The sequence below is a fragment of the Gigantopelta aegis genome, chromosome 6 (assembly GCF_016097555.1).
Source record: "Gigantopelta aegis isolate Gae_Host chromosome 6, Gae_host_genome, whole genome shotgun sequence".
In the NCBI taxonomy this organism is placed as follows: domain Eukaryota; kingdom Metazoa; phylum Mollusca; class Gastropoda; order Neomphalida; family Peltospiridae; genus Gigantopelta; species Gigantopelta aegis.
The window spans coordinates 47,288,683-47,302,042 of NC_054704.1; the positions used below are offsets into that span (position 1 = coordinate 47,288,683).

The 13,360-nt window shown below is 36.2% G+C and overlaps 1 protein-coding gene across 1 annotated transcript in view; it reads right to left on the bottom strand.

The window, feature by feature from the left end:
- Window positions 1–13,358, bottom strand: part of LOC121374582 (serine-rich adhesin for platelets-like) — a 98,125-nt gene extending 84,767 nt beyond the window's left edge. Inside the window, exons 1-2 of the mRNA XM_041501687.1 lie at window positions 13,249–13,358; window positions 5,607–11,011 (exon numbers count right to left, since the gene is read on the bottom strand). Coding sequence (XP_041357621.1) covers window positions 5,607–11,011; window positions 13,249–13,358 — 5,515 coding nt within the window. The remainder of the gene's footprint in view (window positions 1–5,606; window positions 11,012–13,248) is intronic.
- Window positions 13,359–13,360: the final 2 nt, after the last annotated feature.

Sequence of the window (13,360 nt, forward strand, 5' to 3'; positions counted from 1 at the left end):
AATATATAACATAGTATTCTACTATAAAAGTAGAATTTGTATCTGCCATTACTAATATGTGGACCTTCTGGCGGAAATATACAGAAAAAAACAGGATTTCAACACTTCATTATGAAACAATTGTTGCCCATAGCAACAATTGATGAAAACTAATATTTTTAATGAACTAACTAGAAAATTAGCTTCTTTGTATGTTCCCCATATCAGAACTACCAACAAGGTCATACATTACCATATAGTGGCTGCTTGTTCTATGGCCATCTATTGTGTGGATGACCAAGGAGTAACAATGTGATATGAAGTTTTATTGGATGGTATGGTGCATCTATCTTTTGGTGATCGGCCTCGGTGGCGTCGTGGTTAGCCATCGGTCTACAGGCTGGTAGGTACTGGGTTCGGATCCCAGTCGAGGCATGGGGTTTTTAATCCAGATACCGACTCCAAACCCTGAGTGAGTGCTCCGCATGGCTCAGTGGGTAGGTGTAAACCACTTGCACTGACCAGTGATCCGTAACTGGTTCAACAAAGGCCATGGTTTGTGCTATCCTGCCTGTGGGAAGCGCAAATAAAAGATCCCTTGCTGCCTGTCGTAAAAAGAGTAGCCTATGTGGCGACAGCGGGTTTCCTCTCCAAATCTGTGTGGTCCTTAACCATATGTCTGACGCCATATAACCGTAAATAAAATGTGTTGATTGCGTCGTTAAATAAAACGTTTCTTTCTTTCTTTCTATCTTTTGGTATATTGGTTAGAGTTCAGAAGTTACACAGCTCTAGTGTAGCTTTTTAAGGTGTAAATGACCCAAATTATCAAATTGACTTCAAACCAAGTTTGACAAAATCTGTCACTAGACTTTAAGGTCTCGCTACACAGATCACTTCCGGTTGAGAGTTCATTAATCATGGTCCACTATAGTTCCTAATTGTGACACAAGTTATGGTTCACATATTCACTTCTAGGAAATGGTGAAGAATTAAAACAATATGTATGTTTAATGGTAAGCCTTCTGGCTGTATTTTGCCCATGTTATTTTGTAATATTGTGCATCGACCTTTTGGGACATGGGTATATAGCGCAAGTGACAGCCTGGGTGAATCGGTTAATGAATCACCTGTTTAGACCGCTACTACAGCCAGATGCGGTCATATAGCAAAAAAATGAGACGGAAATGTTCTCAATTTGGAGTGAAAATAAATGCTTATATAATGTATGTTCGCAATGGTGTATGTTGTTAGTGCCAACGAGAACCCATTCTATTGGCAATCTTCGTTTGAAGTTGGGCAATTTAACATGGGTTTCAATGGCAGATGACATCAGTGTAGTGAGACCCTAGGAGCCAGTTACACTAGCAGCCAATTTCAGCAGACACGCATGGTGACATTCTAAACACCGGACTCATACGCCTTTTATAATGTGTGTTGTGGTGTGGGCTATACGAAACTAGTTGGACATCCTATATTACCATAGTACAGACGGATTTTTAAACTGATACTTCAGATATTATAAAAGTGCTTAATAAAACAGTTAAGTTGTATTTATATGGATATTAAGAACAAAAAGACTGTGAAAATGAGTTTTGGTTGTTATTTTGTTTTTGTGTTGTTATTATATAAAGATACTCTTTAAAAATCTAAAATTCTTAAGTTGTAGTGAATAATAAAAATTAGCATAACAATGTGTTTAAAAGTGTGTGAAATACAGGTAACAATCGAAAGGCGTATAAGTCCGGTGTTTAGAACATCGACATGAGTGTCTGCTGAAATTGGCTGCTAGGAATTGGCTGCTAGAATCCGCTCAGTTTTTGTAATGCAACAATAGCCGAACCGTACTATTTTTAGGCTGGACTATACCAATTCAAATCCCATAGGCGACCATGTTAACGTTTGTGTTTAAAAACACTATATGCAATATATCAACCAAACTATGACCCATAAATATCAGTACTACAACCCCTACCTCAAAGTATTAACTGCAGAAAATGGTACCTATCATGGCTCATTTGCGGTATAACCAGATGTTTCTGCAACACCCCTAGTTTCGCACAAAATTTGAGTACTTTTTTTTACAGGTACGCCATACATGTTCCAAACACAAGGCTACTTCACACGGTGGTACTACATCAAATAAAATTACATAAATTTTTAGCCCAGATGAAACCAATATTTTTTACAACCCACACACTCACATTTATAACCAATCACAGGACTTGTGGTGTTAACTTCTCTATCAAAAGTTCGGTGCACCTCAATCTTCGACCCATCCAGAAATTAATTGGTATAGTGCAACCTATACTGATAACATACATGTTTCAAAAGGTGGCGAATCATGTGTTTTTAAGACAACCAGGATCTGGTGTCTTCTGACATAAACTGACAACCTCACTGAAACTGTTGTTTTTACAGTGTAACCTAATTTAATATACACCTCACAAAGTACATGTATTTTCTACAGTTTTGTACAAATGCAATATGTCATATTTCAAAAAATAATTAAAAAAATATATAATACACCTAAAGATATTTACTGTCAGATGTGTGTGTGTGTGTGCTCAGCTATATATGTAGAGTCAACATGGATATGCAGAGTACCTCAACTCCTTAAACTTATTCCACTGAAACACATGTACTTGACTGACCCCTAGATTGTGAAGACCTTAATAGGCACATCAAAGAAATATCAGTATTAAAAAAATACAATGTCTGAGGAAGGAAAAATCAACATGACTGCATCTGTATGAAGTAATGACTTAATGTCCTGCACATCACTGTTGAAAGGAAATCCTGTATTCTGAGTGTGAGTATCTTGAAGTTACCATGTGCGGGAATTTCAAATCCATCAGCTATGCAGATTTCAAAATGGACCATCAAAACCATTGGCAGCCACCAATATTCCTGACTATGTTTTATGTATACCCTACTGTAGTTGGAGGTTTTAAATATTTGTGATCTCTGGAATTATCATGCAGCTTTCGCATATTTATTTTTGATTCATTACTTAAAAAACTTGTTTTTAAATGACATAATTACCCGAACATCTATTTTATTGCATTAGTTTCTAATCCAGATCAATACAATATGTATATTGGATGTATTCCTACAATCTGTAATCCAGCATATTATTTAGCTATTAATACTGGATAATACAGCATTAACAATAAAATAAATTATCAAATTACACCAAGGTAGATAATCAAATCTGGAAAAATTGGTTCTAAATCTAGTATACACTTAAAATACACTTCATGGGAGCAAACTAAGTGATTATTTAAAAAAAAAATTGATCTGGAGACCTAAAGATATGTTTAACAAGCTTATTGTTATGTATAAATGAGAACAGAAGGCACAATAGTGACCAAAATTTTAATTATGGCTTTGGTAAAGTTTTTCTTCAAAGTAAGTTATTTTTTTTCCTAAAACTACAAATTTGTCTAAAATATGACTTAGCACCCTATAAATATGCCAAAAGGACAATAAAAATAAGGTCTTTAGAAAGTTAAGCTTTCAGAAGTACATACATGAAACATTTACTATGTTTATGGAAATTAAAGACATTATCCCAATATTGGCACATGTTATTTCTAATATAAAAATAAATTGTTATTAAAATCTAAGTTCAGATTGCGTAGCTATATTACCATATTTAAGGGCAGTTGTATATGGCAAGTCAAACACCATGTAAATAAAAATATTCAAATCTTTATAGTATGAATTATAGGCCAAAACCAACTTTTCCTCAGTGCTAATTTGGTTCAAACTCCATTCAGAGCTATGTACAGTGACTATTGTCACGGTCAAGGTCACGGTACATGGTCGAGTGTTAGTTAATTAATCAGCCAGTATAGTTTAATTAAATAAAATAACAAAATCATAATATGTGATATTATGCACTGAATGGACTATAGGGTATATACTACTAAATCAAATCCCATAGATGACAATAGTAACATATGTGCTTAAAACTCCTACCTGCAGTGTATCAATCGACATAAACACCGTGACCATGGATATAAATACTACCACCCCTCACTTTCAAAGTGAATCAGAAAACAAATGGGGGTCATGCTGCTCATTTCTGAGATAACAAGTAGCGTCTATGACTACCCTAGTTCTACACAAAATCGGAGTACTTTTTTTTTACAGGTACCCCATATACGTTTCAAGCACCAGGCTACTTGACACAGTGGTACTAGATGAACTAAAACTGCATACATCTTTTGTCCAGATAAAACTATTTTTTTTACAACCAGCACACTCACATTTCTCACCAATCACAGGACTTGTGGTGTCCGGTGCACCTATAACTTTTATTCAGACGGAAGTTATTTTGTTCAGTACTACTATAATAAGTTACACTATAATAATGCGATATTGTGGAAGAATATTATAAACATAAATACATTAATTTTTGTCACATCATCTTCACGATTCTTCATTGTTTGAGATGCATTCAAGACTGGACTGAGGATCGTCCGAGGACAGTAGTGCGTAGTATGCACAATGCACTGACGTCGTTTTGTTAACTACCCTAACGGTTTGTTTGGTTTTTCTTCCATTCATCCATTCATTCATTCATTCATTCATACATACTCACTCACTCATTCACGAACTCACTTAATCACTAATTCATTCATTCATCCATTCATTTATTTATTTATTAATGCCTTAATTTTTAGTTGCTCGTAGATGTTAATATTTGTATAATGACAACAACTTGCTGCGAAACCATTTGATCAAGTCAAATTCTTTTCAGAGCCCACATAAAGATATGCAGTTAACCAAATATCCACTCAAACATTCAATACAAACATGTACAAACAAGAACTGACATGTAAATTTGATATATACATTTATTTTTATCAAATCACTATCAGACTACCAACCTACAGATTGACTGGGTGATTTTTCAAGTCTTTTTCTCTTAGGAGTCCTGTCAATGCTGCCAACATCTGAAAATGGCCTTTTTTGTGAGCCCAAGGAACTTTTCCGTGGTATTTTATAACCCTTTAACGTTGAAAATGCCTTGGTGGCTTGATTTGAAGAATGAGATTCCCCAGTTATAGGTCGGTATAAATCCATACTCAATTTTGTTCCATTTCTATGTCCTCTTTGCTGTCCACTGGTGGACGCTGAAATGTTTGATGTCTTTAATTTGATAAGGGGTTCAAAATTGGGCTTTCTTTCAGTTAGACGTTTGCTAACAATGTAGTCATCTGGAGATTCACTCCGTAATTCCCCATCCTCTAAAGAGCTATCATCGCTTATTTCTTCATCACTGATCACATGCAGCTGCAGTGAACAATCTTCATCATCCAGTGAAATGCATGAATACTTAATACTGTTTTCATTGTAAACTGGATTGTCTTTGTCACTGATAGTATCACTTTTATCTGAGACTATTTTTGCTGTGGTATCCTTTGCTTTGGAATATTTTGCTTTACCTCTCTGTGTGTGACTGGCTGAAGTCTGAGAAACTTTAGAACCTGGTTTGTCTTTGTCACTGATAGTATCACTTTTATCCGAGACTATGTTTGCTCTGGTATCCTTTGCTTTGGAATATTTTGCTTTACCTCTCTGTGTGTGACTGGCTGAAGTTTTTGAAACTTTAGAAACTGGATTGTCTTTGTCACTGATAGTATCACTTTTATCTGATACTATTTTTGCTGTAGTATCCTTTGCTTTGGAATCTTTTGCTTTACCTGGCTGTGTGTTACTCACTGAAGTTTTTGAAACTTTAGAAACATCCCGCTTGGATACTTCCGTTCTTCTATTCTGATTACTCAGCATGCTACTGAACAATTCATTTAAGGGCTTCAGTCTGTCAAATAATTTACAAACATTTGATTTATCAGAACCATTCACAGTCTGCTGAGAATTGTTATGAATTCCACTTGATGCAGGGTAAACTGAATTACGTTCACCCACGTCACTGTCACTATCTGATGATGTATCATCAGAACTTGAACTTTCTTCATTAGAACTTGAACTTGAACTTTCTTCATCAGAACTTGAACTTGAACTTTCTTCATCAGAACTTGAACTTTTTTCATCAGAACTTGAACTTTTTTCATCAGAACTTGAACTTGAACTTTTTTCATCAGACGAATCTGATGAGTCAGAATCATCGGAAGATTCAACACTGTTTGTGGTCATCATGTCCTTCGTTTCACTATTGGTCTTTTGAGATGTCAGATTTTGAGAGTCCAAAGTCTGTTGTGGAACCTCTCTATTTTCTTTATCATCGTGATGCACATAATCCTGGACTACATTGTGGCTATCTTTATTCTCTTCTAAATTAATTGTGTTTTTCTCACAGTGCATTTGAACATATGCGGTATTGAGCATATTGTTTTTAGTAACTGGTGAAGGGCTTAAATCAGAAAGTTTTATTTCACATACTGACTGCTTCCCTGGAATGCACATCTTGCTATGAGAATGGGTACTTAAATCTTCAGTAATTGCTGTTTCCAAACTGTTCAGAGAAGTCTGGATATTAACTGTGTTGTTAGATTTTAAACTTTTTATATATAAACGTGTCCTTGCACATCCTTCAAGAAATGTTACACTTTCATCTGTTGACTCCGAAAGAAATTCTGTTATTGCTTCCTCACCTGGAATAACAACTGTATCACCACGTGTAATGGAACCTGGTTTTTCGTTGTCATTAGCAGAAACATCTAGCTGCTCACGTCCGGTGTTAAATGATGACTTCCAACCAGTATCTTCAACACTAACGTCCACTGATTTGTCACATCTGCTATTGGCCACTGTAAACGAATTACAGCATTCATCATTATCTGTTACTATACTTGATTTGTCAGAAACATTATCTCCTGTCAATGTGTCTCTGTCAAATAACTTGCAGGTTCCATTATCAAAACTATTTTCCACCATTTCAGAAAGAGTAAGAGAGGAATCCTGAGTATAAACACAATCACAAGACTCTGAGTCATCCAAATAAACTTGGATGACATGTAAATCATCGCTGATACTTAATCTGCCGTCATCACAATGAGAATATCTTGCTGGAGGCAATGATTTTTTCATGGTATCCCTTAATGGAAGACCTTTATCTGCATCAATATCAGTGTTCCTATTCTCAACAACACAATCACTGATCAAATCGCTATCAACATTATCAGTGACATTAGCAACTGAAGAATTCCTTTTGAATAGAAAATGTTTTTCTTCAAGTTTAACACCTCCGAAACCACTTCCACAATTTGAAGCCAAACAATATGCATCACTGCTACTACAGGAGGCTTCACAGTCTGGCAGATACCGTTCAATGTGTTTAATCTTAGTGTCACTGATGGCAGATACATCGGGAATAGTCATCTGGTTAGGATCGCACACATCACGTGACTGATTTGCAGTTTGCTGACTATGGTCCAACTTGAAGAGATGAGAATGATTTTGGATTTCAACATTTTGTGTTACACTATTTTCATCTACTGGAACTGCAAGACCCGAAGCTTCAGAACCCTTGTTACATTCAGCTGAAAAAGTTTCAGACAATATTGCAATTTCATTTGAGAAAAATGGATATTCCCATGTTTCACATAAGCTGTAGTTGGACTTCCTAAATTTCTCCAGTCTAGATTTCCATGACTTTATCTCCAGTGGAATATTTTCAATTTTATGAAGAACATAAGGATGTTCGTCATCCAAAGCATCACCTTGTGATTCAGTATCATCTACTGGAACTGCAAGATCTGAGGCTTCAGAACCCTTGAAAAATTCAGCAGCAGCATTATCTATGGGAACTGCAAGACCTGAGGCTTCAGAACCCATGTCATATTCAGCACAAAAACTCTGAGACAATATTGCACTTTCATTAAAGGTCAAATGATTTGATTCCGACAACTCTTCATTAACTCCTAAAGCATGTGGCTTAGATTGTGGTGTGGATGTATTGACACTTGTGTTTTCGAAGGTGTTAAAACTTACACTCTTATGTGCTGATACATTTGAGAAAAATGGATATTCCCATGTTTCACATAAGCTGTAGTTTGAATTCTTAAATTTCTCCAGTCTAGATTTCCATGACTTTATCTCCTGTGGGATATTTTCAATTTTGTGAAGAACATAAGGTTGTTCATTGTCCAATGCATCACCTTGTGATTCAGCATCATCTACTGGAACTGCAAGATCTGAGGCTTCAGAACCTTTGTCACATTCAGCTGAAAAACTCTGTGACAATATTGCATTTTCATTAGAGGTCAAATGATATGATTCAGATGACTTATCATTAACTCCTAAAGCATGAGGCTTAGATTGTGGTGTAGATGTATTGACACTTGTGTTTTCGAAGGTGTTAAAACTTACACTCTTATGTGCTGATACATTTGAGAAAAATGTATATTCCCATGTTTCACATAAGCTGTAGTTGGACTTCTTAAATTTCTCCAGTCTTGATTTCCATGACTTTATCTCCTGTGGAACATTTTCAATTCTATGAAGAATATAAGGTTGTTCCTTATCTAATGCATTACCATCTTCTGATTCAGCATCACCATGTAATTCAGCATCATTTCCAGAACTGAGAACAGCAGATGGTGCAGTACACTTCTGTTTTATATTCTCCAAGACCAACTTCAATATATTACTCTCCATATTTGCCACAGCTGACTCATTCTTGTTGCTATCAGGATTGCCAATATCAAGACATTTAGCACCATTACCATGGTTGTTTATCTCATCAGTTTCAAGACATTTAGCACCTTTACCATGGTCGTTTGTCTCATCAGTTTCAAGACATCTAGCACCTTTACCATGGTCGTTTGTCTCGTCAGTTTCAAGACAATTAGCATCATTACCATGGTCGTTTGTCTCATCAGTTTCAAGACACCTAGCACCTTTACCATGGTCATTTATCTCATCAGTTTCAAGACATTTGGCACCTTTACCATGATCGTTTGTCTCATCAGTTTCAGCTGCAGATGACAATCCCTTTAAAACATTATTCTCACTGTTACTTGAAGGACTGTAAACAGTAGTATATTGTATATGAATTTTCTTTGGTGAAAGCAGCAAATGATTCACCTCATCATCAATATGGTCCCCACCTTCCAGAATAACTTCTTTCACCAAATGAACTGAACTGTCGCTTTGTTTTGTAGTTGTATCACCATCTGGTGCCCACTTTCGTTTGAGTGAAGGCAGTGGTATATTGCTGGCTCTATTTCTCTGTTTAACAGCCTTTACATCACCTTTCACATTTAATGTTCTTTCTAAAATTATTGATTGATAATGCACATCATCCACCTGTTTAACATGGTGAACATGTTCAAGACCAATTGATTTTGCCAACACCCGTGATGAATTACTCTTATTATCATCATCCCTACAGATATTATTTGGTGAAGGGTTGTGTTCCAGAATGACTGTTTTTTGTGAAATCAATGGTGCATGACTAGTATTCCCCAGATCATCAGCTTCCTTGGAAATTGTCTTTGGTGAAACTTGTGAACTATCTGGACAATTGTTCTGTTCAACATTAGCAACACCACTCTCCATATCAACTACTTCTTGTAAAACTGGTGATGAAACGGGTATAATATTGTGATCAATACATTCCATACTAACCAGGTTTGGTAACCCTTGTGTCAAGTGAATTGGACTATCCCTTGTTTTAATACCATGTTGACCAGGTTCTGTATACTTTTTCTTATCAGAATGACTGATACTGTCTTTGTGTTCAACATCATCTTCCAGAATAGCCCGTTTTTCTGAAATCGGTGTTAAATGAGTTGCACCATTCCCCAGGTCATTGTTTTCTGTGCAAAGACCTTTGGAAGACGGGGAACTTTGATGAGTTCTTGGGTCCAAACGTTTATGTCGAGTTTTGTCAGAATGACAGTTTCTTTCTCTCTGGTCGTATTTCCCAGTTGCTCCAATTGCACTGTGGTCACTTTTGGAGGTATCTCTGGTGTTTTTATCCCTTTCATATATGTGATCTTTAGTTACATTGTTTTTCTGTTCACCTTTTCTTCTTTTATCATTTCTTTCTCTCCGGTCATATTTCTCAGTTGCTCCGATTGTACTGTGGTCAGTTTTGGAGGTACTTGTGGTCTTTTTATTCCTTTCATATATGTGGTCTTTTCTTACAGTCTTTTCCTTTTTACCTTTTCTTCTCTTATCATTTCTTTCTTTCTGATCATATTTCTCAGTTGCTCCGATTGTACTGTGGTCAGTTTTGAAGGTACTTATGGTCTTTTTATCCCTGTCATATATGTGGACTTTTCTTACAGTCTTTTCCTTTTCACCTTTTCTTCTCTTATCATTTCTTTCTTTCTGGTCATATTTCTCAGTTGCTCCGATTGTACTGTGGTCAGTTTTGGAGGTACTTATGGTCTTTTTTTCCCTTTCATATATGTGGTCTTTTCTTACACTCTTTTCACCTTTTCTTACACTCTTTTCACCTTTTCTTACACTCTTTTCCTTTTCATCTTTTTTTAGACTCGTTTCTTTTTCACCTTTTCTCTTATCATTTTCGTGTGCCTTTTTGTCCTCCTTAGTCCCATTATCTAATGAATGTTTATCACCTCTAAAGCAGCTGTCTAGTGTCTTGTCCCCGGGGTCGCCATTTCTTGTGTGGTGCTTTTCCCTTTGTCTGTTGGCAGGGCCAGAACTTCCAGGATATTTATCAACAATCCTTTTTGCTGTTCTGCCCCTAGCACTTACAGAAGGTGACACTTTTTGCTTTTTGGAATCATCACGACTGCCTTCTTCATATTTTCTCTTTTTCTGTATTTCACTTTTATCTGCGTCTCTGGACGCTTTTCTGTCACCATGCTCAAAACCACTGTTGGCCATCCTTCTGCTTTTACCATTAGTGTCTGTATTAGACAATACCTGTGACGTTGAAGATTCCCCATATAACTGAGAATATGCATAGCTTGCATCTGATATCAGTGAAGATGAGTGATCAGAACTCCCAGAAAGAGGATTCTCCTTGTTTCCATTCTTTCGTAGTTTGGCCAAAGCATTCACAACGGCAGGATTATTCAGCGTTCTGAAATACAAGCAATACGATATTAAGTACAAACAAAAGAAACAAGTTTATCGTAGTGCATTATGTCTTACCTGCTATCACATACATACTAATTTTGGATAGGAATAATAGATCACATTAACACAGCCCCCAAAATAATTCGCAAACAAAAGATCAAGTCTTGTATTGGTTACGTCTATGTGTTGGTATTTTCCCTTAACCAATGCTTTGTTTGTGATCACGTTTTTGTTTTCAATGCGTGGTTTTCACGATTTGACACATAACAAATAGTACTCAAACGAAATATGGCATGTCTCTATTTACGTTTATCGTACTTCTTATGGTGCTAAAAATTCTTACTGATACCATTTTAATTGCATTAACATCTCGTTTTGATTTTATCTTGTGGTTAATAAATGGGTCGTACTACAAGTATTGTTCAGTGTAAATAGTTGCGAGGCGTTTTCTTAACACTTGATTCAATTGAAAGCCATGATGGTGTTTAGTATGGTCCATTCTGATCAGCAACCTATTTTGCCTTCTATATACGAAATTAAAATTTCGAAATTAAATAATAACCAAATCAGTTAGGTCTACTAATTGCCATGTAACCTAGTAACCTTTACACTGACCACAGCTTATATCGAGGACTGCAACTAAAACCTCCAATTAAATCAATCCCATTATGATAAGGCAAGACGAGTTTCACCCATGAGGAATCATCTTGCGCAAACACACGCAGCCAAAAGCAATTTCCCCATCATCAAACCATAAGGACGACCAGGTGGTCCTTTACTTACTCTCTCAGTATCACTGTGGGAAAGACACCAGATTTGGTACTGTTTAGCGATATATATCTAGCTACATATCTTGCTACTATGACTGAACTACAGTAATAAACTTGTTTTAACCATTAACATAAAGAAATTTATAACTGCTAATTAAGCAATACTTACAGACCTATAATCAAGACTTTTAGCAAATAGGACTAACTGTTAATTTTGAGTAAACAGTTTAAATGTCAGTCGAGATTTTAAAACTAACTATTGCAATTCACCGTATATACTTCTACAATTCATCATACAGTCATCATTTAAATGTTTAATGAAACAAATGCATTATGTAAACTGTTATACAATGTTACAGTTATATGAACCTCACCAAACATGAACAATGGTAAGTAACCCCAAACAGTAAGTCATTGATAAAAGACAAACTTTAATAATTATTTTCTCTACTTGTGCTAGCAAGATTTGCCGTTTTGACAATACCAATATTCGGTGTCGGTCCCACACAGTGGGTATATATTTCAAAACTTGCTACCCAGACAAGAATGTAGCAGGTGTGGAAGTTACAATATCTGTCAATGAAATGTACCGTTTGCCAGCTTATTTTAAATGTGTATATTAAGTTAAGTTAAAGTTTGTTTTGAAACTACATTTTCTATCTCATGGTCCATTCCTTAACGTGGTGAGGTAGCTTGCATGTTTCAATGACTCCGATAGCTATGCCAGCTTGAGCATCAGCTCCTGGTAGGGTCACCCAAGCTAGACTGATCAAAGGGTAGAGACTAGACTAATATGGACCGAACAGACTCAGTTGCTCCGATTGTACTGTGGTCAGTTTTGGAGGTACTTGTGGTCTTTTATTCCTTTCATATATGTGGTCTTTTCTTACAGTCTTTTCCTTTTTACCTTTTCTTCTCTTATCATTTCTTTCTTTCTGATCATATTTCTCAGTTGCTCCGATTGTACTGTGGTCAGTTTTGAAGGTACTTATGGTCTTTTTATCCCTGTCATATATGTGGACTTTTCTTACAGTCTTTTCCTTTTCACCTTTTCTTCTCTTATCATTTCTTTCTTTCTGGTCATATTTCTCAGTTGCTCCGATTGTACTGTGGTCAGTTTTGGAGGTACTTATGGTCTTTTTTTCCCTTTCATATATGTGGTCTTTTCTTACACTCTTTTCACCTTTTTTTCTTACACTCTTTTCACCTTTTCTTACACTCTTTTCCTTTTCATCTTTTTTTAGACTCGTTTCTTTTTCACCTTTTCTCTTATCATTTTCGTGTGCCTTTTTGTCCTCCTTAGTCCCATTATCTAATGAATGTTTATCACCTCTAAAGCAGCTGTCTAGTGTCTTGTCCCCGGGGTCGCCATTTCTTGTGTGGTGCTTTTTCCCTTTGTCTGTTGGCAGGGCCAGAACTTCCAGGATATTTATCAACAATCCTTTTTGCTGTTTCTGCCCCTAGCACTTACAGAAGGTGACACTTTTTGCTTTTTGGAATCATCACGACTGCCTTCTTCATATTTTCTCTTTTTCTGTATTTCACTTTTATCTGCGTCTCTGGACGCTTTTCTGTCACCATGC